The sequence below is a fragment of the Psittacula echo genome (genome assembly GCF_963264785.1).
Source record: "Psittacula echo genome assembly, chromosome: 4".
Taxonomy (NCBI): domain Eukaryota; kingdom Metazoa; phylum Chordata; class Aves; order Psittaciformes; family Psittacidae; genus Psittacula; species Psittacula echo.
The window spans coordinates 25,050,351-25,074,820 of record NC_137738.1 but is presented as its reverse complement, the minus strand read 5'-3'; the positions used below and the strand labels follow the sequence as shown (position 1 = coordinate 25,074,820).

General features: G+C 45.8%; 1 protein-coding gene across 3 annotated transcripts; it reads left to right on the top strand.

Moving 5' to 3' along the window:
• Positions 1-11,105: 11,105 nt before the first annotated feature.
• Positions 11,106-17,574, top strand: COX20 (cytochrome c oxidase assembly factor COX20). Of its 3 annotated transcripts, none has more exons than XR_013956689.1 (5): positions 11,106-11,381; positions 13,503-13,617; positions 13,762-13,825; positions 14,409-14,632; positions 17,515-17,574. XR_013956689.1 is itself a non-coding variant. In XM_080616626.1 (4 exons), the coding sequence occupies exons 1-4, from the start codon at positions 11,349-11,351 to the stop codon at positions 14,548-14,550; spliced, it is 354 nt and encodes a 117-aa protein (XP_080472752.1). In that variant the 5' UTR covers positions 11,106-11,348; the 3' UTR covers positions 14,551-15,909. The 3 variants fall into 3 exon arrangements, 1 of the variants encoding a protein (XP_080472752.1); XR_013956690.1 differs by lacking the exon at positions 17,515-17,574 and adding an exon at positions 16,570-16,976; XM_080616626.1 differs by lacking the exon at positions 17,515-17,574 and having other exon boundaries at positions 14,409-15,909.
• The last annotated feature ends 6,896 nt before the right edge of the window (positions 17,575-24,470 follow it).

Genomic DNA, 24,470 nt, shown 5'->3' with positions numbered 1-24,470 from the left:
GTGGAAGACAGAGGTGAAGATACCTGCATGCCTCTGTGCTTTTTCTTGCAGGAGGAAAAGCTTCTGGGACAGAAGAGGTCTGCCTGTCAGTACCCTACTGGGGAAGGGAGCACGGGGCATGTATAGTCGTGGAGTTGTCAGTGGGAAGATTGGTGATCTCTCCTGAGAGCTGAAATGGGGCAAAGAGAGAGAAAGCTTTTGATCATGGCGGGGGAGGAAGAAGTTCCTTTGCTGAGAAGCAATTCCCACCAACTCCTTTTAAAGGAGCATTTAAGCAAACCATGTACCCATTCTTTCTCCTTTCCTGTCAGCTCTTCACAAAGCAATTCTACCACTGGTTTCTACACCGCAGAATACACAAGCCATCACGGCTACCTCCTTGTCAGGCTCAAGGCCAGGGAGGGCAGGTTACCCAGCATTAATTTGTCATGATGACCTGAAGACGTACATATGCAAGGAGCATGCTAGAGGCAGAAAGGATTTGTATGCCGTTTTAAGCTAGTCCATACTTCCTACACCAGTTTTGGACAAAATAACATCTCAGGATCCCTTCCAGCCCTATTTTTTCCTGAGTTTATAGTGCTATTAAATACAATGAGTACATTGTTATTGGGATAGGACAGGGGGAATGGCTTTAAGCCGGAAGAGGGCAAATTTAGATTAGACATTAAGAAAAAATTCTTCACTATGGTGAGGCCCTGGCACAGGTTGCCCAGAGAAGCTGTGGCTGCCCCATCCCTAGCAGTGTTCAAGACCAGGCTGGATGGGGGCTTTGAGCAACCTGACCTAGTGGAAGGTGTCTCTGCCCGTGGCAGGGGGGTTGAAACTGGATGATCTTTAAGGTCTCTTCCAGACCATTCTATGATTCTATATAACAGTAACAATTTCTTATTTTTCTGGACAAGAAAGTAGGTTTCATTGTTTTATTTAATAAGACTATTCTTCACGTGACTACATGATATTCCAGCACTTGTCTAAATTCAGTATCTGTACTCTGACCTCTTCTCCCACCCCCCCCCCCCCATCATACAAATACCCTCAATAAATTTGAAGGTAATCAGTAAGTAACCTTTAACAATTTGGGGAGCTTAGTGTTTTAGTGAAGTATCAGTGCATGTGTTAAAAAAGATTCTAGAAACTTTACAGAAACTGAGCTGTATTAATAATGACAAAAATAAGTTGGAGCAGCATTTATACAAATTTGCAGACTTTGGACAGTTTGTAGCCTACAGACCTTTACAAATGAGCTAAGATCAGTCCTTATGTCATTCTTCATAACTCTAGATAGAAATTGTGTAAGAATGGAAAATTAACTGAAAAAGCAGCACTCTTGTGGAAAACATACAAAATTAGCACTTTTCTCAACTGAAGTCTGAACAATTTTGTTAATTACCTGTCTTAGCTCTGGATCCAAAATCACAGTCACTTAAAAGCCCAGTGACAGGTGACAGATTGTTCTTAGCAGACACATCCCTAGTAACTAAGGAACTGATAGTTACTGACATTTGAATAAAATCAAAATGCTTAAATTCTACTCCTCTGAGCACGAAGCAGCTATGCATTTTTTGGAGAAAGACCTAAAAAACCAAAATGGTGGGGGTTTGGGCACTATTCCATGGTGTGACTTAAAAAGAACACTGTAATGCCTGAAGTTCTTAGAGACTGATCTTCCACCACAACTCAGCTGAGCAGGTAATTACGTCAGTTATAGGTAAGATTTTAAAGAGACCTCTAACATGTTCCAAATACATCTGAGACTTACCTGTTGTTAAGAAAAAAACCCAAAAAAACCCAACCCACAGAACTTGGAACAGCATTAATTTTTTAATATTCATCACAAGCATTCGAAAAAGAAGGGGGATTTAAGACAAACTGCTGTATCGCAATGATCATCTTGATCTGTGAGTTTAAAGTACCCTCACAGGAGGTAAACAAATGTAAAAAGGAAACCATAAGATATGGGAACATATGTATTGCTCCCAAATGAAAGAACGTGGTGGGAATTGTACTATTACACTACTGTAAGCCCAAGTTAGCACTCTGAAGGACCATTCCTCAAAATAAGCACTCCTCTCCCTTTACTCACATTAGAAATGGCCCCTCTCTGAAGCAGCAGCAGCTTGCTGTTTAAGCTTTCTGCAATACAGACTTCCCCAGGACTGGAAGAATAACTCACCAGCTACCTCTGGCTGGTGTTAGGCTATTTTAGCTTTAGCAGACCAGAAAAACTAATCTTAAACATTAATTGCATCCAGCTCTTTGTGAATTTTAAACAGTTGATAAGTGAGGCAATTAAGCACATGTTTAGCTTCTGCTCTTTTTCCTGCAGAGGTACTGAGAAGGCACAAGTCTGACGTGCTGGGAAAATAGAACTATCAGCATGGGAAAATATGGGGGAAAACACAACTACCAGTGAATATAAAGAAACCTTTCTGCATAGATCAGTAGCCACTGAATAGATGCCCATGTTCACAAGGTCTGAAACTGCATTTTAGGGAGCAGCTAGCTATCTCACTGGTGAGGATAACAGTTGTCCTGGGTTCAGCAGTAGCAGTCATTTTTCTCCGTCTTAGTAGCTGATGCAGTGCTGTGGTTTTGACTTTCAGCCTGAGAACAGCGCTGATAACACCGATGTTTTTAGTTGTTGCTAAGTAATGTTTAGTCTGACCAAGGACTTTCTGAGTCTCATGCTCTGCCAGGGAGGAGGAGAAGCCAGGAGGAAGCAGAGACAGGACACTTGGCCCAAACTAGCCAAAGAGGTATTCCATACCACAGCACGTCATGTCCAGTATATAAACTGGGGCAGCTACCCAGAAGGGCAAGATCACTGCTCGGGTTGGGCTGGGTATCGGTCTGCGGGTGGTGAGCAGTTGTATTCTCTTCCCTTGTTATTTCCCTTATCATTATTATTATTGGTGGTAGCGGTAGTGGGTTTGTGTTATACCTTAGTTACTGGACTGTTCTTATCTCAACTCGTGGCAGTTACATTCTTTTGATTCTCCTCCCCATCCCTCTGGGAGCAGGGGGAGGAAGGGGGGGGACTGAGAGAGCAGCTGCGTGGTTCTGGGTTGCTGGCTGGGCTTAAACCACAACACAGTGCTGGACCCTACACTAAGGGAGACTCCTGAAGGCTTCCCCATCAGCATCACTGTGTACATGGAGGGGTATGAGAATCACAGAATCACAGAATATTAGGAATTGGAAGGGACCTCAAAAGATCATCCAGTCCAATCCCCCTGCCGGAGCAGGAACACCTAGATAAGGTTACACAGGAATGTGTTCAGGCGGGTTTGAATGTCTCCAGAGAAGGAGACTCCACAACCCCCCTGGGCAGCCTGTTCCAGTGTTCCATCACCCTCACTGAGAAGAAGTTTCTTCTCAAGTTTAAGTGGAACCTCTTGTGTTCCAGTTTGAGCCCACTACACCTTGTCTTGCCATTGGTTGTCACCGAGAAGAGCCTGGCTCCATCCTCGTGACACTCACCCTTTATATACTTATAAATGTTAATGAGGTCACCCCTCAGTCTCCTCTTCTCCAAACTATAGAGACCCAGCTCCCTCAGCCTTTCCTCATAAGGGAGATGCTCCACTCCCTTAATCATCTTAGTTGCCCTGCGCTGGACTCTCTCCAGCAGGTCCCTGTCCTTCTTGAACTGAGGGGCCCAGAACTGGACACAATATTCCAGGTGCGGTCTCACCAGGGCAGAGTAGAGGGGAAGGAGGACCTCTCTCGACCTACTGACCACCCCCCTTCTAATACACCCCAGGATGCCATTGGCCTTCCTGGCCACAAGGGCATAGTGCTGGCTCATGGTCATCCTCCTATCAACCAGGACCCCCAGGTCCCTCTCCCCTACACTGCTCTCTAATAGGTTATTCCCCAACCTGTACTGGAACCCGGGGTTGTTCCTACCCAGATGTAACACTCTACACTTCCCCTTGTTATATTTCATCACATTTTCCACAGCCCAACTCTCCAGCCTGTCCAGGTCCCGCTGGATGGCAGCACAGCCTTCTGGCGTGTCAGCCACTCCTCCCAGCTTAGTGTCATCAGCAAACTTGCTGACAGTACACTCAATTCCCTCATCTAAATCATTGATGAATATATTAAATAATACTGGTCCCAGTACTGACCCTTGAGGCACTCCACTAGATACAGGCCTCCAACTGGACTCCGCCCCATAGACTACAACTCTCTGGCTTCTGTCCTTCAGCCAGTTCGCAGTCCATCTCACTACCTGATCATCCAGGCCACACTTCCTCAATTTAGCTATGAGGATGCTGTGGGAGACTGTGTCAAATGCTTTGCTGAAGTCAAGGTAGACCACATCCACCGCTCTGCCATAATCCAACCACCTTGTTATGTCTTCATAAAAGGCTATGAGGTTGGTCAAGCATGACTTCCCCTTGGTGAAGCCATACTGACTGCCCTTCATAACCCTCTTATCCTTGATATGCCTTGAGATGGCACCAAGGATAAGGTGTTCCACCAGTTTTCCAGGGATGGAGGTGAGGCTGACCGGTCTATAGTTACCCGGGTCCTCCTTCTTGCCCTTTTTGAAGACTGGAGTGACATTTGCTTTCCTTCAGTCCTCAGGCACCTCTCCCATTTCCCAAGACTTGGCAAAGATGATGGAGAGTGGTCCAGCAATGACTTCCACCAGTTCCCTCAGTACCCAGGGGTGCATCCCATCTGGACCCATGGATTTATGGATGTCCAGATTGCTTAATTGCTCCCTAACCCAGTCCTCATCAAGTAAGGCAAACTCCTCCAATTTCCCGACTTTCTCTGGGGTCTCAGGGGTACAGGGCTCCTCAGGACAGCCTCCAGCAGAGTACACAGAGACAAAGAAGGCATTCAGCAACTCTGCCTTCTCTGTATCTTCTGTCACCAGGGCACCCATCCCGTTCATCAGTGGGCCAACCTTGCCTCTGGTGTTGGTTTTATCTGCCATATACTTGAAAAAACTCTTTCTGTTGTCCTTGACCCCTCTCGCCAGGTTTAATTCTAAGGAGGCCTTAGCCATCCTAGTTGCCTCCCTACATCCTCTGACAACAGCCTTATATTCCTCCCAAGTGGCCAGCCCCTCCTTCCATGATCTGTAAACTCTCCTCTTCCATTTGAGCTTACCCAGCAGTTCCTTGTCTAACCACGCAGGTCTCCTGGCTCCCTTCCTTGACTTCCTACGTGTCGGGATGCTCTGATCTTGAGCTTGGTAGAAGCAGTCCTTGAATGCTAGCCAACTATCTTGGGACCCTTTACCATCGAGCAGCCTTGCCCATGGGATTTTCCCCAGCAATTGTTTGAAAAGGCCAAAGTTTGCCCTGCTGAAGTCCAGGGTTGCAATTCTGCTCGCTATTCTGTTCCTGCCGCACGAGATCCTGAACTCCACCATTTCATGGTTGCTACAACCAAGGCAGCCCTCAACCTTTACTGCTTCAACTAGACCCTCCTTGTTAGTGAGGATGAGATCCAGCAGCGCTCCTCTCCTGGTTGGCTCATCCACCATTTGCATGAGGAAGTTATCATCCATACACTGGAGGAACCTCCTGGACTGTGGCTGGGTTGCAGAGTAGTCCTTCCAGCAAACATCAGGGAAGTTAAAATCCCCCACGACGACCACGTCCTGTGACTGTGAGGCCACTCTCAGCTGCCTGTAGAAGGCCTCGCCAACTTCCTCACCCTGATCTGGTGGCCTGTAACAGACACCCACAACAGTATCACCCCTGCCAGCCTGCCCCTTAATTCTCACCCATAGACTCTCAACCTGCTCCTCATCTGTGCCAGGACAGAACTCAGTACATTGTAGATGCTCTCTCACGTAAAGAGCAACTTCGTCACCCCGCCTGGCTGGCCTGTCTTTCCTGAAAAGGACACAGCCCTCCATGAGCACGTTCCAGTCATGTGAGCTGTCCCACCATGTCTCTGTAATTGCCACCAGATCACAATCTACTGACCTAACATAGGTTTCTAACTCCTCCTGCTTATTCCCCATGCTGCGTGCATTGGTGTACAGGCAGGAGAACTAACAGTTCAGGGCAGAGGGTGCACACAAATCCCTTTGGTCCAGCTGGGATCAATTCCCCCAGCAACCCAGAGAGTTGTTCTACTACTTTCCAAAACCTCAGAGCACAGTTTCTGCCCTTCACCAAATTCTGTTGGCTGTCCTGCATCAGGTGATCTGTAGAGTTAATCCATAGGCGTAACAGACCTTAGCCCAATTTTAAAGCACCCAATGCTTCAGACAGGAAACTAGAATCCTCCAAAATCAAAATACGACAGAAGGTTGTAGCCCTCAGTAGCCGGTCACCAACAGACTCAGCCTGCTGGCCAGGTCACAGTGTAGCATCAGGGAAAGAGGAAAAACACTGGATCTGAAATCACTAGCAACAAGATATGAAGGTATTTTTAATCTTTGATCCTTCTCAGAAAGCAGCAGAAATCACACCAGGTACAGAAATATTTATATGCCAAATTAACACTCTCAGTGTGCACGACATGAAGTTATTCCTGTCACGAATGAGAAAAAGCTTGAATTCTTGCCAGAGAATCTGGACACCACAGCAGGACACCTGAGGTGCCTGCAAATCTGGAACAACTGTCTGGAAATAATATGTTGTGTTTGACTTTGATCTCTCAAATCTCAGCCCTGCAGACTGGCTGTTTCTCATGAGACCCTTCTGAAGCCGTAAGCTTGCTTTCCTTTGCCCCTTGCCAAAGGTGTGCTATTTTGCATAGAGGTTCCTGCCCTAGCATACTGAAACCAGTGTTTGTAGCATGACAAAAAAACATACCTTGGCTTCTCTGAATCTTTCCATGTATTTTAGATAGTGGCTGTCATATGAGTACACACCATTTCTGCTAGTGGAACAAAACACCTTGCATCTGGCAAGGTACTAGCAGTCATGTTACCAGACAAGGTGGGGTGGGGACAAGTCAGTGAAACCTACTCTAACCTATGCAGTCCTTGATTACAAAATTAAAATAAAAAACCCCAACTCCCTCACCCTAGCCCTCCAAAAAAGGGAGGGGGAAAAAAAAAAAAAGGAAAAAATAACAAGCTAGAATGAGATCTACCTGATGCACCACATTTTTTCTCTAGTTGATACATGGCATCATTTCTGAACACCCTCTCCAGTTGTCTGATTTTAGCATCTACTTTGACACACTCTGCTCCATGGATGTGATTCCTCTTTCCCTGTAGGCTGCTAATTATACATCTACTTTAATGGCAGATTGCATGCAAAACACATCGTCGAAGTGGCTCCTGGCACACCACTAGTCTCCTCTCTGACTCTTCGGCTCAGTGATATCATTATACTACATCACTGTCTGTGTTAAAGATTAAACAGTTGTCCAGTTCATTAAAGCTGTAAGAAGGTGCTTTTTCTTCTCTGGGCTTTAGCCTAATCTTGGCAAAAACCACAAAAGCCACAGTGAGTAATGCAGAAAGTTAATTTAGCCAGTGTTGGATATATAGGGAAAACTGTAGGGACAGGAGAAGCACACCATGGCACTTCCTCAGAATACCCAAGTTGCATCATTCAGGCACTGCTGCTGAGGGAAGCCTCATGCCTGAGAAGGTGTCTGAGCATTTCATAGCCTTCAATAGATTCTAACACCCCACCCCACCCCCCAATGAGTTTTCTAGTTCTGTTGTGCTGTTTAAACAGCTTATTTCTAAATGGATTTCTTACTGGCAAAACCTTCTTCAGTTATGAATTCTCAGAAACCACATCCCAGAAGAAGCAATTACTAAACAAGTATCTTATTAGTTCTAGTCTCCTGTTTTCCCTCAGGAATTAATAAAGATTAAGCGTGACACATTCATATGACAGACGTGGAACATGAGTCTCAGAGTTCATAATAAGCCCCTTCCACACTGCTCATGACAGAAACCTCAGGACAGCTACTGTACTTTGAAAAGATAAAGACACAAAATGGAACAGGAAGTTCTAAAAGAAAGTTAGATGAACACATTAGGAATGAAACAGGCCCAAGTAAAGCAGCTTTGAGGCAAGAGAAATGTTCCCTTCCACACTCCTTTTTTTATCACCCTATGGATACTAGGTCATTACTATTAAGATTTGTTTCAGAAATAGCATGTATCTCTAATGTCTTCAGTTTCAGAAAATGAGTTCTACATCTTACAAAGTTGCAACTTAAAAAAACAGACCAAAAAGTGGCAGAAATAAATACTACCACCATCTGCTTGAAGTGTATTACAGTGATTTGCAAGAAAGCTTAGTGTGTCAGGTTTTGCCATGAATACAGTTAAGACATGCTTTAGAGCCCAAACAGAAGTAGTTCACATGATACAAAAAAAATTGGTTAATTAAAAAAAACTCTGTTCTATTTTCAGTCAGAAGCATCCCTAAGTCCAACTGCTACTAATAAGTCAGGAAATTCTAAATGTAGCTCTACATCTAACAGTATAGCTGCAATTGTAACTGTTACGGTTTACATAAGCCTTCTCTTTTAATATAAACTCTGCTTCCTTTTTGAATCAAATGACTGAATAACATAAACAGATTAAAAGATCTGGCAGAAGAAATAAAGCCATCAGAAGCCTGCCCTTGTTTCTTTGGCTTTTAGAGCACACTGACTTAACATCTCTCAAGTGCTGCAGCTGAAAAGATCGTTTGTACAGGTAGTTAGGAATAAGTCAACCTACAGAAATGATCAGCGAAGCCAAACCTGAATAAAATTGCCTTGCAGTTGAAATTTAATTTGCATTAGCATTAATGCTTGGGGAAAAAAGATAATTATTTTTATTCAATTGCACAAGCGTGGTTGCTGACTGCCTTGGCAACAGCAGTCTGCACACAGTCCTCATGCCTGCTCCATCCTCACAAAGGTGGTTACTCAGCCATAACCTACTGCTCAGTATTTCTACAGCCATCATAATAACCATTTACCAGCACAAAACTATCAAAATACCTAACTCCTACACACTTGCACCCAGTAACATAATGTCCTCCTCCTGAAGGACATACACCCTCATGAAAACTGAGGACATGAGTGGAATAACCTGTTTCTGACTTGTGGCAGTTCTAAGTACCACTTGCTTTCACAGCTTACAGAATGCTTGTTTCTGTCTTCAGTGTGACCGTGAAGACAGATAAACAGCCCTGCTGGACATCTCCAAAATTTGCCTTGAGGCATGCCTCAACTACTAGCGCAGGAACCTGTTGTCCTGCTACCTTCCAAAACACATCTGCAGCAGAGCAACTTGACCTAAATCTGCACTGCTCTCAAAAGACCAGCGCGTTTCTCAGGTCCTTACAGACCACCACAAGAGAAAGCCTGCAGTGCACTTCAGGATATCTCAGTGTCACATCAGTAGCCCTTCTACTTTTAAGCTAAGGAAGCTACAGCTCAAGTGACTTCATTGATCCCAAGCACTGTCAGGCAGCCCTCTGTGTACTTGCAACTCCACAAAGGGTCATAGCAATTATTTCAGAGCAACTTCTAAAAGAGGTGAAGCAGAACTGTGAGCTGCAGCAGTGAGTATCAAAGAGAAGAGAAAAAAATGTTACACTTATTGCCTGTGGATATTTCAGTGTGATCTGGCTAAGTGGAAAAGCGATAAATGACAGGTAGGGAAAACCATGCACTTCTCAGCCTGTCCTTGACTATCAGACAGAAGATGCTTTATTGTGTACTGTCTTCTCCAGCACCTTCATTCTAAAACTAATCTCTTGTTTCAAAGAAAAAAATTATCTCCTTCAAAACATGGCAGTAAAAGCAGTTATCTGTTTTTCACCATTGTGGACTTCTTAATCTCAAACATATTAGCAAGCTCATGGGATTTCTTACTATATCCCTCAATGTTTGTCATTGCTTAACAAAATGCAATTCCATTTTTTAAACCAACCAAGATAAAAACAGACATTTACATTTTTTTTCCAAAGAGAGATTATGCCAATGATTTTGGTTTTCACATATTATAGCAAATGTCCTGCTTGTAGCACTATATACATAATATACATTAGCCTTAAACAGTCTAACCTACTCACAATTCAGGCACTGTTTACTGATCTTTTAAAAACAATAGTAAATTTACTGAATGTGTTCCACGAATTCAGAGCATTGCCTGCAAAAATGGTATAAACAGTGGTAGACAGGAGCTGTTGGGAAGGACTGGGTGCTGTTTCAAATCCATCAGAGCTGTAAATTAGCTCATGCAAATGCACAGTAGCACTTTTCAACTAGTGATACATTAAAATTGACTATGTGTACATTGCTTCCAAAGCAAGTAATAAAACTCAAGCCAGTTTAAATTTCAGTGTGTGAAAAGGGCCATTTTATTTAGCATAGGATTAAAAAACCCCCCAAAAATGCATGAATGAGTAACCTTTAACAAGGTCTGAAGATTTTTAAATCAAACTGTGATTGTCTCTTACCTTTGTTATACTTCATTGATAAAACATAAAGTCCTGAACTGAGCCTACCCAATTAATTCACTACTTAGCAGGTAGGGGCTTATTTTCTTGTAGCCAAATGTATTTTCACAGTATCTCACAGAACTATTAAAACTCTACTCTCTATTAGTTAGAGGATATTACTTACTACTTACTCTATTACTTATCCACCTCTTCAGCTATTACTACAGGTACAACCAAGTGATTATCTTATATATGTGCACCTGTTTCCACACATCCCTACTGAACCCCCGTGTATCTTGTCCAGTTTAGTGTAGATGTCCCACAGGAGACCATTATCAAGAGCACTTCTTTTGAAACAGTTCTTCCTCCCCCTCCCTCCCCTGCCACCACGGTACTTTTCTCTCAGTTCCACATTATCTTTTCCTTATCTCATTCCAGCACTCCGGGTTGCTTCCTGCAAAGGACACTGAAAACAACCTCTTCTCTCTCTTCCCCTCTCCTCCCTCCCCGCAGCCTGCGCCGTTCAAGCTACCCGCACCCAGACAAGGATCCATCAGCTCCTTCTCTCACCAGGTGCTATCCGCTGCGCACGCTTACATCTCCCAGACCTCTTACTTCCCTTTTTAATAGCTGGGCTCAGCCCCGGCCATAAGGCCACCCTCCCTCCCCCTCGCTCCTCCCCCCCCCGCCCCTCCCCTCCCGCGCATGTGCGTGCGTGCGTGCGTGCGTGCGCGCGCCCCGCGCCGTGACCCATTTCACCGAACAAAGGATTTTGCTGGAATCTCGGCGCTGGACCTAAAATGGCGCCGGCGCTCCCGCCCGCCCCCGCCCCCCCGCGGCTACCATAGAGATGAGGCGGGCCGGCGCGGCTAGAGCGGCTTCCTCCGTCTGCCTGCTCTAGACGGCCGTAGTCGGCACTTGGTGGTGCGCGGCGCGAGAGGGGGGAGGCGTTGTCAGATCATGGCGGGCGAGGGCGACTCTGAGCCGAGGAAGGTAATGGAGGACTGCGGGAGGGGGAGGGGGCTCCGTACGGCGCCGCAGCCCTCCCCAGCACCGGGGTGCTAACCACACACACACGCCAACCCCAGTGCCCCCGACCCGGCTTGAGGTGGGCGGCTGAGGGAGTCGTGCCGATCCCGGGCACAGTCCTGCCTTGCTTTGGTTGCGCGACGGGGAAGTCCCGGGGCGGCGGCCGAGAGGCAGCCCCGGTGGGGGGCCGGGTTTGTGATCCGCACAGAGACAGGCTGTGCGTGGGGCCATTCAGGAGGTTTAAGGTGTTGGCGCCCGCCGCGCGTAAGGACAGCCGGGCGGTGGTAGGAAGGTGAGGGAAAGGATGAGCTGTGCAGGCAGCCGAGTGGGAGTCCAACGCTGGGGACGGGGTATTACGGCAGGCCAGTCTTAAATCCCCGCTGGTTTTTCCCCAGAGGAAATAATTAGGGAACAACTCCTGGAAAGCGATGGCAGTTCTGAGGCTCCACAGGGCCACATTGGTGGCGGGATGTGTGTGTCGTGTTTATTTATTTCCACGGACCCCTCTCGGGGTCCCCACTGTTCATGAGTAAAACATTGTCATGACAGGCTTTCGTAACGCCACTAAGTTAGAAATAGTTAGGGTCATAACAAGTGATTTCAAGTATAGCAACAGGTGAAATACTATTTTAAAAGGATGCATCATGCTGCACGGATGTAGCAGGGATACCTTCCTAGCCAACAACAGCAACATATCAGGTGACTTCTTTCACATGGGAGTACTTGAAATTACTCATTAGGAGATTAGACCAAATCCTTTTTGTCTCACTTGTACACAGGGATTATGGGGAAACAGCTGATGGTTGTCCATGGGGAGCATGGATAAAATTATTGACGGGGATTTCCATACTTGCATACAAATCCAGCTGTTGTCAGGCGCTTGCCATCCCTGTTACCACAGTCAGATGTGTTTCACAACGACTTCTCTCACAGAGCTGTCAGCCCTCCACAAACAGTTGGCTGTAGTACTCCATCTTCATCTACTTTGTCCAAGTATAACAGCTTTATGAAAAAAATTAAACCATTTGAAAATAGTCTTTCAGGGTGTTGATACGGTTGCACATGTGGTATTTAATGGTCTAACAATTTAAATACAAGAAGATGAATTCTCACACTATCCCTAGCAGGTTAATAGCAGGCAGGGGCACAGATGTTACTACAGTGCAGCCACCTTCGCCCTGATCCATGCCATTTTGAGGCCTTGTACTTAGTTTCTCACTCTGGCTTGTGGTGCCCATGTGCATGTGCAGGGATGTCTGTCAGGTGGGAAATACAAGTTACATTCAAGTTATATTTGAGTATATTCAAGAAGACTTGAATTATGCAGAAGCCAGTGTAGGCATCTCTAAGGTGAAAAACGTATTTGTCAGTTCATGGCTGGGTTTATGAATGCCACATGTAGTTACTGTTTGAGAATTAAATAGAAAGCTAATAGATACAAGCTAGGGTAGGTTGTAGATGTGAGACTGAGTATGAAGTAGTTTGAGTCGTTTTTACGAGTAGGTTAATTTAAACACATGTTGTATATAGACAAGTTTCTGTGCACAGCTGCTGCATGTACATAGGATTAGGTTAAAATTAAATAATTGGTTTTATGCAGGATTCAGTATAAGGTTCTCTACATGTGCGTTCACCAGTAATGGCACTTTTTTTTAAGCACACTTGCCTCTTCAGATATAGACATTATGTGGCATAACTAAACTGCATAATTAATTGCAACCTTATCTGTTTGTTGTGATGTGTTTTAGTTTTGAACAAAGATCCTGGATTCTTAAGAGTTTTCTCCCTTTGGCGGGGAATGTAAAGGAAGACTAAAAGAGTTCTTTTATAATATTCAGTAGAAAGGATGGATCAGCAGGTTTGTACAAAGTGATGTTGTCTAAATCAATAGTTAACTTATCCAGAACCATTCCTGATAAAGCTGTGCATGTTCATGTTTGCTGAGGTAAAACCCTGGAAATAGAAAATCCTCAAGTGGTTGGTTTTGATTGCTAAGAAAACAAGTCGATTTTACAGTGGCGTTGGCATTAGGGACTTGTACAAAAGTAGTGTGTTTAATTTATGTTTTGTTTTGTTTTCTTGCAGTCCTTTAAACTCCTGGGATTTCTTGATGTTCAGAATGTCCCATGTGCACGAGAATCAGTGCTCTATGGCTCTGTGGGATCTTTAGTTGCGGGCCTTGGATATTTTTTAGCAACTAGTAAGTACTTATTCTTTCTGTGTTTTATATATTTATTTGCTAAGAAAAATTCATTCCTATTTGCTGTTAGGTTTTATTAATAATGGGAAGTAATCCCAGGGGTTTTCTCTAATTATTTTTGAGGATATTTGTCTTTTCTTCCAGGTAGAGTTAGAAGATCTTGTGACTTTGCAGTTGGTGGCTTCATTTGCACCACATTAGGATACTGGTATGTAAAACAGTTCCTGAATTTTGACAGACCTATGTTGTCTGCTTTGTGCAGTGTGATCCCTGTTTGACCTTCCACGCTGTTTTTGAAACTCTGTAAAAAACTTGCTTAGCAAAGCATCCTCTTCTTTCTCCCAAAATGCTTCTTTTTTGTAAAGGAAGGGTTCAGTGCCTTTGAACTTTTATGTTAATGTGTTTTTTAAAAAAACTCGCTATTGTTTCTTGACTGCTAAGAGATCAAACCACCCAGTTACTTCTGTCTTAAGTCTTTCGATTTTTCCTTTACCTCTGCCATCCTTCTGTCCTGATTACAAAGGCAGCATACTAAATGGTAATGAAATTAAGATCCACTTTATGGAAATTAGCATTTTCCAGTGGATTTGTACATCCTGCTCCTCAGTGGCTCCATAATGCTTGCCTGAAAGAAATAGCAGTTACTCGAGTATTTTCACGATGCAACATTTCACGATGAATTTTACTAGCATTATTATATGTGATTTAAACTTTTCAGCTGGCTGAATAGCTCTGACTTGATACTGTCACTCATATGAAGCAGGGAATCGTGTTTTCGTCCCCTCCTCTAGGTTTTACTGCAGGTACAATTTGGCCCAACAAAGAATTCGGCAAAGAATGCTTAAAGAAGCAGTGAGGAACAAAATCTTCTATGAAGGCAGTCATCTTGATCCAACAAGAAAACAAACTGGCAATGAAAGAAGTGATTCATAGTCTGCTACAGAGGAATTGTGGTCTAGTAGAGCTTTGGGAGGAGGTGGTCCAAAAATGGCAGGCTTCCCTGTGAGTGTGTGAGGTAAATCATGGTTGTTGTCCTAGCAAATCCAAGCAAGAAATTTATGGTGAATCTGTGAAGTCAGCACACAAGCCTTTCTTTGTTTCATGTGTGTATGTGACTCTGTACACTGTTAGGAATGACCTCCTATTAAACACTGGGGAACTGATGTGTGCTATTACAGGGTCACAGAGGATTTATGACAATGATTTGGGAGTGCTTTAACTTCCATTGTAAAGGGAATGGTTCATTTTAGCAAAGTTGTAATTACATCTGGTTTAAATGCAGGAAAATATTTTCATCAGCTGTTCTCTTGAGTAAATGTATACTTCAGTGCTACTGTTAACTGTGCTGTTTGTCAAACAGGAATGCCTAAACAGTAGGTGAATGCTTTGCTTATGCAGGATGGGTGGTATCGGTAGTCTTTGTAAGATTTCAGCTGCAGAATAACCTCAGATCATTGATATACACTGTGAAGTTAAAGAATGTCCAGCTTTGTTCTGTGTGACACTAAGCATAAAATCACACTTCAGAAGCAGTCTAAGCTATGTAAGTGATCTTTTTCCTCAATTAAAAGTCTTGCTCTTCTGTTTAAGATATTTCCTTACAAATGGTGCAGTAATAATTTACATTCTAACTAGCAATGGTCAGCAGATTATTTTTAAAAGGCATGGTTTTGTGTATTTCACTGTACATATTCAGCTAAAAGAAGTAGCACTGTATAATCTCAAGGAGACCATCTTATTTGGCAATACAGTGTTAAGTCTAATTGCATATTGGTAATAAGAGTGATGGCATAATACTCCATTCCTTGCTTGTTTCTGTCTACACCACTGTCATAGTATATACATCGTATATATATATATGTATATGTATTTCCACAATATTATTTATGCTATATTATGTTAAGCATTTTTGGGTGTCCAAAAGCATTCACTGAGCAAAAATAATCCTTTCCCTCCGCCTGTACTTAGTCTGAGAGAGTTTGTGATCTGCTGTTAAGTTGATGAGGGGAGGTTTGGGAATCCGGGTGTAAACAGCAGCATTGCTCTACTTATTTACTTTGGAAGTATACTTGAGAGCACTAAACAAACATGCTATTTATGCTAAGATAATTAAACTTTCACCCTCTGTGGATTAGCCTCCTACAAGAAGAAAACAAACCTGTATACTGCATTTCCTTTTGTTCACCTATTCCTCTTGTTTCTTTGGAGAAAACATTAAAGATAACTTTTCTGGAGAACACTCTTTTGATAGATATAAAATGTCTCCAGAAAACTTGATTCAGCTCAGTGAAACACTTCTGTCCTCAGTGCAAGATCTGAACTCAGAAGTTACCTGGCAGCTTTTCCTAGAAGAGGAAAATGTTTCTCCCTGCTTCAGTGCTGGGGAGGGGTGAAGGGTGAGAGGGAGGGAAACTCCTGCCCCTAGGAGTGAGAGTTGTTCATAAAGCTCTTGGAGCAGCAGTGAGAAACTGAGTGAGCTATGAACCAGGATTTAGCAAGCTTCTATTTTAATACATGGCCGAGTTCTTTCCTATCTGACCTAAGAAAAGGAACTGCAACCTACGCAGGGGGTCTTTTGGCTGTGAGATCACAGTTCAGCGGCGAGTGGGTTAGGAAACAAAAGCATGCAGAAGAAAACTTACTCTTTGACAAAGAGCAGTTGTAGAGAAAGAAGGAAATGCTGTTCTGTAGTGATAGGAAAGAAGTGAGCATGTGCATAATGGCATCCTTCAAAGTGCACAGCTACTGTGTACTGATGAGAAAAAGGGAGAAGCATCATGGGACTATGTATATTAAAAAATCTGGGAAAACTGCAGCATTAAATCCTCTCTGGTGCTAACTGGTGTTGGTTTAAGCTACTGCATTTAAGACTATTAGTGCAATAACAGCTTAACTACAGTATTAGCAATTTTGGCCAATAACTGAAATTCTAGATGTATTTGCATTGCATAGATAGTCCATCTGATGCTTCTGCTTCACTGGGCAAAGTGTAAAGAGAGTATGCCAGATGTTAACAGAAAAATGTGGAAAGAGGCAGCACAGGCCCTCTGGCTGACACGTCTGAGCTTCGTTATCTACTAAAACTTGAGGTGGAACTGAACTAACCAGGAGTCAGCATTTGCTGAATGGGATGGGGGGATAAGACTGGGAAGCTGTGAGCAGGACTCGCTGGCCTGGAAGGGAGGGGGCCTGCACTCGCAGAGAGAAGAATGTTCATGGATAAGCGTGCAGGGGAAAGTCTGGCACAATTCCTCGAAGTGCTGGCTCCAGCTGCTGCCACACCGGCTATGGAAAGTGGATTGAAAGTGACTGATGGGTTACCAGCCCCCACCGGAAGGGAGAGAGAGGGGCAGAACCAAACCCCCACTCCCAAAGTTGTGAGTTGTCATAAATTAGAATGCATTCATAAGAAAAGTTAGAGTAACCTAATAGAAATGATTTTAACATTCGAAAGCAATTCCCTGTTTTTTTAATTAGTGAGCCATGAGTCACTGGTAGAAACACGTAACATACATCTGTGTTCTATTGTCAGAATTTGGTACTGTTACTTTAAGTATTGCTGCTAATGACAGATGTGATAGTTCTTGCTTTATCAAGGTTCAAATTAAAACCTACCAGACAGTTACTAGAAAGGAAGATACATAGTGATTTTGAAGATGTTTGGTTTTCAGCCCTCTGAGCCTGAAGGAGAGAATGAAGTGTGGCAATTTTAAGCTACTGTGAAGTTGTTAAAATCCTGTTTATTTTACTTGGTCACTGAGTGGTGACTGACAAGCAGACTTAGTTTTAATCCCTGAAGTTAGTCAGATCCTCCCTTAAAGCAACCTAAAACACCACCAAAACAAATAGATGGGTTTATGGCCCCATTTGCGCCTCCACACCTCACTCTCCCTGCAGGAACTATACTCTTGTGATAAGGTGCTTCCTAGTCCCCTGCAGCAGGCTTGCACAGCTCCCTGCAGTGAACAGAGTGACCCTCCAAGCCCTTCAGGAAGGAAAGTTGCTGCCAAAGCAAGAGGCTGCCAACTCCATCAGTAGAGGCGTGTCATCGGCTGGCCTCTGCTCTTCACTGCCTTGCACTAGCAGTGTCATGCTTCAGCCATCAACAAGTGCGATTGACTCAAACCCCGGGAACCTTTGAAGCAGACAGCAGAGGTAACTACAGCTGCTACCCCAAACTCATCGTTTGTATCCTTCCCCAAGCAGAGATTCTGGGGAGGTGTTGGTGCTCACTGCGGTTTGCAAGCTCCCCAGCTGTTCTCTGTGTGTCACCACACATCCGAGGTCCTCCAGTGCTGCAAGGGAAAGGTCACCTCCTGTTGCTGCATCTGTTTTGGGGTTTTGGGGTGTACGTTTGTTATTTCTGGGGTAAGCAACCCGGTAACAGTGAAGCACTGTGTGAATTTGGTTGTAATGAGCTCCCAAGTGAAAGTTTTTCTCCAGCTTAGGAGACTAATTCCTGTACTTCCCTTATTCCTATGCAGGCATTCAGCTTGAGCTCAGTAGTTACCGGTTGTTTGGTTTGCTCCATTTAAAGTTTGAGATAAGTACATTGCTACTGCCTTGGAAAACTGATCAGAAAAAACCCAACAAAACAAACCAGTGTTATGGTGTGTTCAGGTGATCCTTTGATGATTTTTTTTTCTTGTTTTTAATTGAAGAACCAAGTGTTAATCACACATCAGAAGCGGAGCTGAGTTCTTGTTAATGTGACGCAAGGCCTTGGAACACGCTTAAAATGCTACACTAAGCAAGTATGTGTGCTAAACCTTCAGCTGGGGGCAGGTGAACAGGCTGGTGAAGAAAAGGTGAAGCCTTGCATGAGATAATTTGAGGAAAATGCAGGCTTTTACCCGTGTCTGGCAGCACCCTGAGACATTTTCATGTGCTCCCTTTGTGTGTGCGGGCTCGCAGTTCGCCTGAGAGCCACCCAGCAACAAGTCTGCCTGTTCTGCAGGAATGGGTCACAGTGTTCCTCAGTGTGCTTGTTTTAAAGATGGAGAGCAGTTTATTCTGAGAACAACGTTTTAATCTTTCTCGCTTCTGCCGTCTGTCATGAGCACGGCTGTGTCAGAGCCCTCCAGTGAACATGCCGGGAGCTCACTGGCAGTACCTACCATGTACGGTGGGAGTGGGCAGTTACCACTGCAGGGCTCCTCTAGACTTGCCACAGCCTGGTGATCTATTTCACAGAGGCAAAGCTGCCCCTCTCTGTCTTCACGCTCTGAAGAGGACACGCATTTTGCTTTCTTTCTTAAACTCCTTGTTTATTTTGTCGAATGCTGTTACGAGCAGCAGGAGATCTGCTCTCAGCCAGCTTCTCTCCCCACACAGCAGCTCCTCACCTCTCCTGTTGCTGGCAAACAGCTTGTGATCAGTTATGGTGATCACGGTGTGCATTTACACATGAGATGTCTTTGCCTGCAAGCCACCCAGCCCAAATTTGCCCATGGCTCCTTCTTCTGAGCAGGTTTGCAGTCAAGGTGCCCACAGCCACCACCAGCAGAACGTTTAGGATATGTTACTGAAGCAATTAAAGGGCAGCTAACATCCCCTTCCTTGTCAGGAAACATTCAGGCTCTGGCTGAAGTAGTAGCACCACTGCTGAGGATGAGGAGCCAATAGCTGGTTTATTACTGGGCAGATACATTATCACAAATGGCTGTTGCAGGAGTCCTTCACAAAGCAAATATAGAGCAAAAAAAAAATTCCAGCAGCCTGTTTCTCGAAATAGAGGGGATGATGCTCTGTTCGGGCTCCCCCAAGAAATCTGGCATTACCAGTGATTATCACATGCTGTGCTTACAACACTTTCATCCAGCACTTAAAGCCCTTGAGGGTCACCCTGAGGCAGCACCGGGAGGCTGTGGCAGAACTTGTTTGACTCGGTTTCTTACCTCTTTGTATCCAAGTGCCAAGTTCTTCAACTACTCACACTCCCAGATGGATAAAAAACGAGCAGCCCCTTCTTCCTAAAGCTCACAAAGTCCCACCCCAGCAACTACTGCAGAGGGCTTCTTACACCTGCTAACAGGCACGATGGTCGTTCACATCCCAAAAGGCAATCAGTGCTCACTTCTACTCACCATTTTATGTATCCCCATTCATCCTCATACTGGGGATGCCAAACCTCAGTTCATATGTCTCTGGTACCCACATGGACACTCAAGCTCATCCAATGTACTTGCATCCCAGAAAGCCAACTGCATCCTGGGCTGCATGAAACGCAGTGTGACCAGCCAGTTGAAGGAGGCCATACCGCCCCTTTGCTCTGCTCTGATGTGACCCCACCTGCAGTACTTGTGTTCAGCTCTGAGGGCCCCAACACGAAAGGGATGTGGACCTGTTGGAGTGAGTCCAGAGGAGGGTCATGAAGATGCTCCGAGGGCTGGAGCACCTCTCCTGTGAAAACAGGCCAAGAGCTGGGCTTGTTCAACCTGGAGAAGAGAAGGCTCCAGGGAGACCTTAGAGCAGCTTCCAGTGCCTAAAGGGGCTACAAGAAAGCTGGAGAGGGACTTTTGACAAGGGCAGGTAGGGACAAAGGGAGAATGGCTTTGAGCTGAAAGAGGGTAAAGTTACATTAGACATGGGGATGGTGAGACACTGGCACAGATTGCCCCGAGAATCTGTGGGTGCCCTATGCCTGCAGTGTTCAAGGCCAGGCTGCTCTAGTGGAAGGTGTCTCTGCCTGTGGCAGGGGGGTCAGAACTAGATGAGCTTTAAGGTCTCTTCCAACCCAAACCATTCTATGATTCTGTGCATCTCAAGAGCATCTAAACAGGTCACAGAGTGATCATCTGCCGCACAGCCAGCAAGCTGCTCCCTCAGAATCACATTCGGTTCAAGCAGAGCAAAGGATGCCCCTGTGCACACACACGCTACATGGACACACGTGTGCAGCCACCCTTCCCACACTTGAATTCCCAGAGGACCACCAGATTGTGAGATGCCTCAAACCACAGCCCTGCATCAAACCATGTCCTCCAGTGGTGGCACCAAACCTGACAGCGCTCAGAGTTCAATTACAGGTACCATCAGCAGCCCTGTCCATCTACCGGTGACCTCCAGTGGGATCCACGCTAAGTGGAACACCTCAGATACAGCCGCCCTTCAAGGAGGAGCCCAAGCACTCCCTCCCTTCCCCCAGCAGCCTTTGCTTCCAGCAGTGTAATTGTCGCTGGTTGTTCTGGAGCTAGAGAAGGATGCTCGTACTTGGTGCTTGCTGAATAGTACACCTTTAAATGCAGTATCTGTAAAGCAAGATCATTCCTGAAAACTTCTCTTTGTTCTCTGTGCTCAGACCTGCTGAAAGAAGCCGCTGGAGTCTCTCATGTCCCTTGCATGGGTGTTTCCTTAAAGGAAGAAACAAGAAAGGCCCGGCCGGCTGCCAAGTGCCAGAGGCACACGAGTATCCCGGGGCTGTGCCAGCGCGGCTGCGGGAGCAGCAGCCCCCTCCCGAGAAGCTCCAGGGAGATGTTGGGTTTTTGGAAGCATCTCCTGGTCTCCGCCATCTCCTCCACCTCTGAGCAGACCATGGTGTCTCCTCAGCACCACGCCAGGCTGGGTGCAGCGTGCTGCCCTGCAGACCGCAGCACTGCGGTTCCTTGCACAGCCTCCTCTCAGAGCAGCAGCTCCTATCACAGCCAGAACAGGAGCCCACCAGTGGGCTTGAGCACTGGCAGCCACAATGGTGCTTGGTGGCTCCTGCTCAATGCAGGAGATGAGATAGACAGATAGATAGTTCTCTTTGTAAAGAAGGGGCAAGCAAGTTCACACGAAGGTGAGACTGAAGGAATGTCCTAGGTCTGGAAACCAAACACATGTTGTGAGATTTAAGTGTTAACGTTCTCTGCTCTGTAAGTGCTGAAAGAGTTCTTACTGCACTATCACAGTGCTTTCTCCGAGGTCTCTCAAAGCAAACAACGAGAATACACAAGATATTTAGTTTGCACAAGTAATTTACAACTAACGTTTCTTTTTGAGATGCTATTTAACAAGTCAATTGATTATCAATTATTATTACTACAGCGTAGCTGCTTCATAGGAGCGTGTCCACTAGAGGCTGGGAAGCAGCTAGCTGAACAGCCGCCCTGCTCTGAAGGATGGGACATAGAGGGGACGCCAAGTTGAACATGGGCCAGGGGAGCGTTCTTGCTGCAAATAAGGCAAACCACAGCCTGGGCTCCATCAGGAAATACAGGTCCAACAAATCAAGGGATGCACTTATCCCCCGGTATGTGACACGGCTGAGGGAGCGTGTCCAATGTTACGGTCCTGATTTGGGCCTCTCGGTCAACAGGGATGTTGGAAAACCATAGATGCTCCAGTGGAGGCCTCCTGAGGTGTTCAGGGAGCTCAAGCACACGACTCACTGGAAAAAGGCTGGAAGGACTGGACTGGGTCTGAGGAGAGCAGGCTGCGGGGTCACCTAATAACAGCCTAATGTTACCTCAGGACAGTTATGAAGATGGAGCAAACACATCTCGATAGCTGCAGCTGATGCAGCAGGGGCAATGGCCACAAACTCTATCTTGGGAGCTTGGGGCCAGACAGCAGGACACACTGTGTTACTGCGAGGGCAGGGCAGCGCTGGAATAGGTGGCCAGAGGGGTCATGTAGCTTCCACCCCTGCGGGTTTTAGGCTTCAGCTGGCCACATACCCTGAGTGCTAGCAGCAGTCCTGCCGTGAACAGGAGGAGCTGCATCTCCAGAGGGCCTCACAACCACCATCGCTGTGATTCTGCGACCTGCTGAGAGGCGCAGTGTCTGTAAAACCCCAGGCAGAAGCAGCACAGTGTGGTGCGGGGATCATCCACACAGAACACCCTGTTTTGCTATCAGCAATTCACACCCCCGGTGCAGCGCTCCCGTGCGGGGCTGAGCCCCCACAGCACCCCAGGCGCTCTGACAGCAGCGGGGAGCACGAAGCAGAGGAGACACAGCGCGCACAGTGCGGAGGTGCCAGGTTCTGGGTACGTACCTCTGCTCTCTGCACACCATGCTGCATGGGGGCTCGCCTCTGCTAGCTCACCTATTTCCAAATCCTGTTTCTCAGCACCATGGGAGCAAAGCCAAGTGTTGTTTCTTTCAGAAAAAGCACTATTGCAGTAAATGCCTCCATTGGGGCTTGCTCATTTCCTCTCCCCCAGCTCTTGCTACCTGCTTAGTACAAAGACAAAGGCCCTTTCATAATACAGGGGCTTGTCTTACCTACTTGCTCAACAGCTCCACAAAGCTGAAAGTCCAGCAGGGCCTGAACACAGCTGTAGCCTGCATCTGAGTATGTTACATGGGGACTCAAGAGGAGAATCCAGCCTTCTGTGTGTCTCTCGCTGTGTAAACAACCACTGGTATTTTAAGCATGCATTTACGTCCAGAGAGATCTTCGGTGCTATTCTGGGCCTTTTTATTTTGCAACTGTTGGAGGCATCAGCACCGTGCCAGAGCTCGTGCTCCACCAGTGCTCCTCCCCAGCACGAGTCTCCCCTCTACGGCAAACAAGTTTCTCATAGAACCAGATTTCTCCAGAGCACAGAGTGGCAGCAGCGTTAACAAAGGTGAATGGGAGTCGAACGAAGGCCGCACGCGGACCAGAAACCACGCACTTGCATTTTTATGCCACGTCAGTTGTCAGAGGTGTCCTAGCAGCCGCCTGATCCTGGCTAAGGGAGAATTAATGCTGACAGGAACAAGTACCCTTTACAGTCCTTGCATGCTAACCAGGCAGCAGATCCCAGAATCATCAGTGTGAACTGCATCTGCTCCAAACCACTGTCATAAACAGTGTTCGAGCATGAAAAGGTTAGAGGGAAAACCTTTTCGAGCTGTCTTACCCCCAGTTTTGATTTCAGTAACCTCTAGGACCGTATTTCTCTACAGCGACCAGAAAAGTGAACAAAAAGCTTGCTCAAGTAACCCTTGTGTATCAAGTCACCTGTGTGAGTAAATACTAGGTTTTTTACATTTTCCTGGTTTTTTCTCTTTTGACGTTGACAATGTGTTAAGCATTTACCATCATTTGAAGTTACAGCCAAGTTTACATAGCAACTGACTCATTGCTGAATCCGCCTGCTGCTCCCAGTGCTCTGGCACAGACAGAACGAAGCAAGAGCCACATTCAGGTTAGTTACTGGCCAAGTCCTGATTTCAGCCCCTTTCCTGCAACAGTGAGCCTAGGAGAGGCTGGCTGCACTGGAGGCAGCTCGTGCCTCCAAGCAAGGGGAAAGGCTGCACACACTGATGGCAAACCTGCTATAACACCAAGGTGAGGCCTCCCGCTCCCCTCAACCTATGCAGGGCGGCTGCGTTGGGGCTGAGGGGCTGCTCTACCTGCACCACAGCCCATTCATTAACACCAGTTACAAAGCTGCTGCACTCAATTTCTGCTTGCCTCTCAGCAGCTTTTTCTGACATCCTGGAGCTCTCCCCATCCTCCGCAGCGCTTCTGGCTGAGACGGCTCCAGCTGTACTTACTCCCACCTTACTAGCTCATAACTACAGGACATGCACACTTCTTTGCTTGGGAGAGTCCAACCCCCGGCAGTTGAACATCTGCAGAAGCACTGAAGTACCTTCCGTCTCTGTAACGCAGCTGGATTTGTTGTGGCTTAGCTTGCAGTTGGACTTTTAGGAAGCACTGACCTAGTTTTCCAAAAGGCCATGAACAAGGAAACCTCCAAATCCTAAGATGATATGATTACCTATTTCTATTAAAAACACTGCTCAAGAGCATTGTAAGGGCTTAAAAACTCAAACTAGTGGCTGGCACCACAATTTTTTTCTGTGCAATTGGCACTGATGGCACATGGCATGGCTAGAGCAGGGGTTGGGGTTTTATTCATTCCATCATCAGA

Coding starts and splice junctions, on each gene's coding strand:
- COX20 (XM_080616626.1), top strand. CDS start 11,349: ATGGCGGGCGAGGGCGACTCTGAGCCGAGGAAG. Junction 11,382..13,502: donor GCGACTCTGAGCCGAGGAAG/GTAATGGAGGAC, acceptor GTTTTCTTGCAG/TCCTTTAAACTCCTGGGATT. Junction 13,826..14,408: donor TGCACCACATTAGGATACTG/GTATGTAAAACA, acceptor CCCCTCCTCTAG/GTTTTACTGCAGGTACAATT.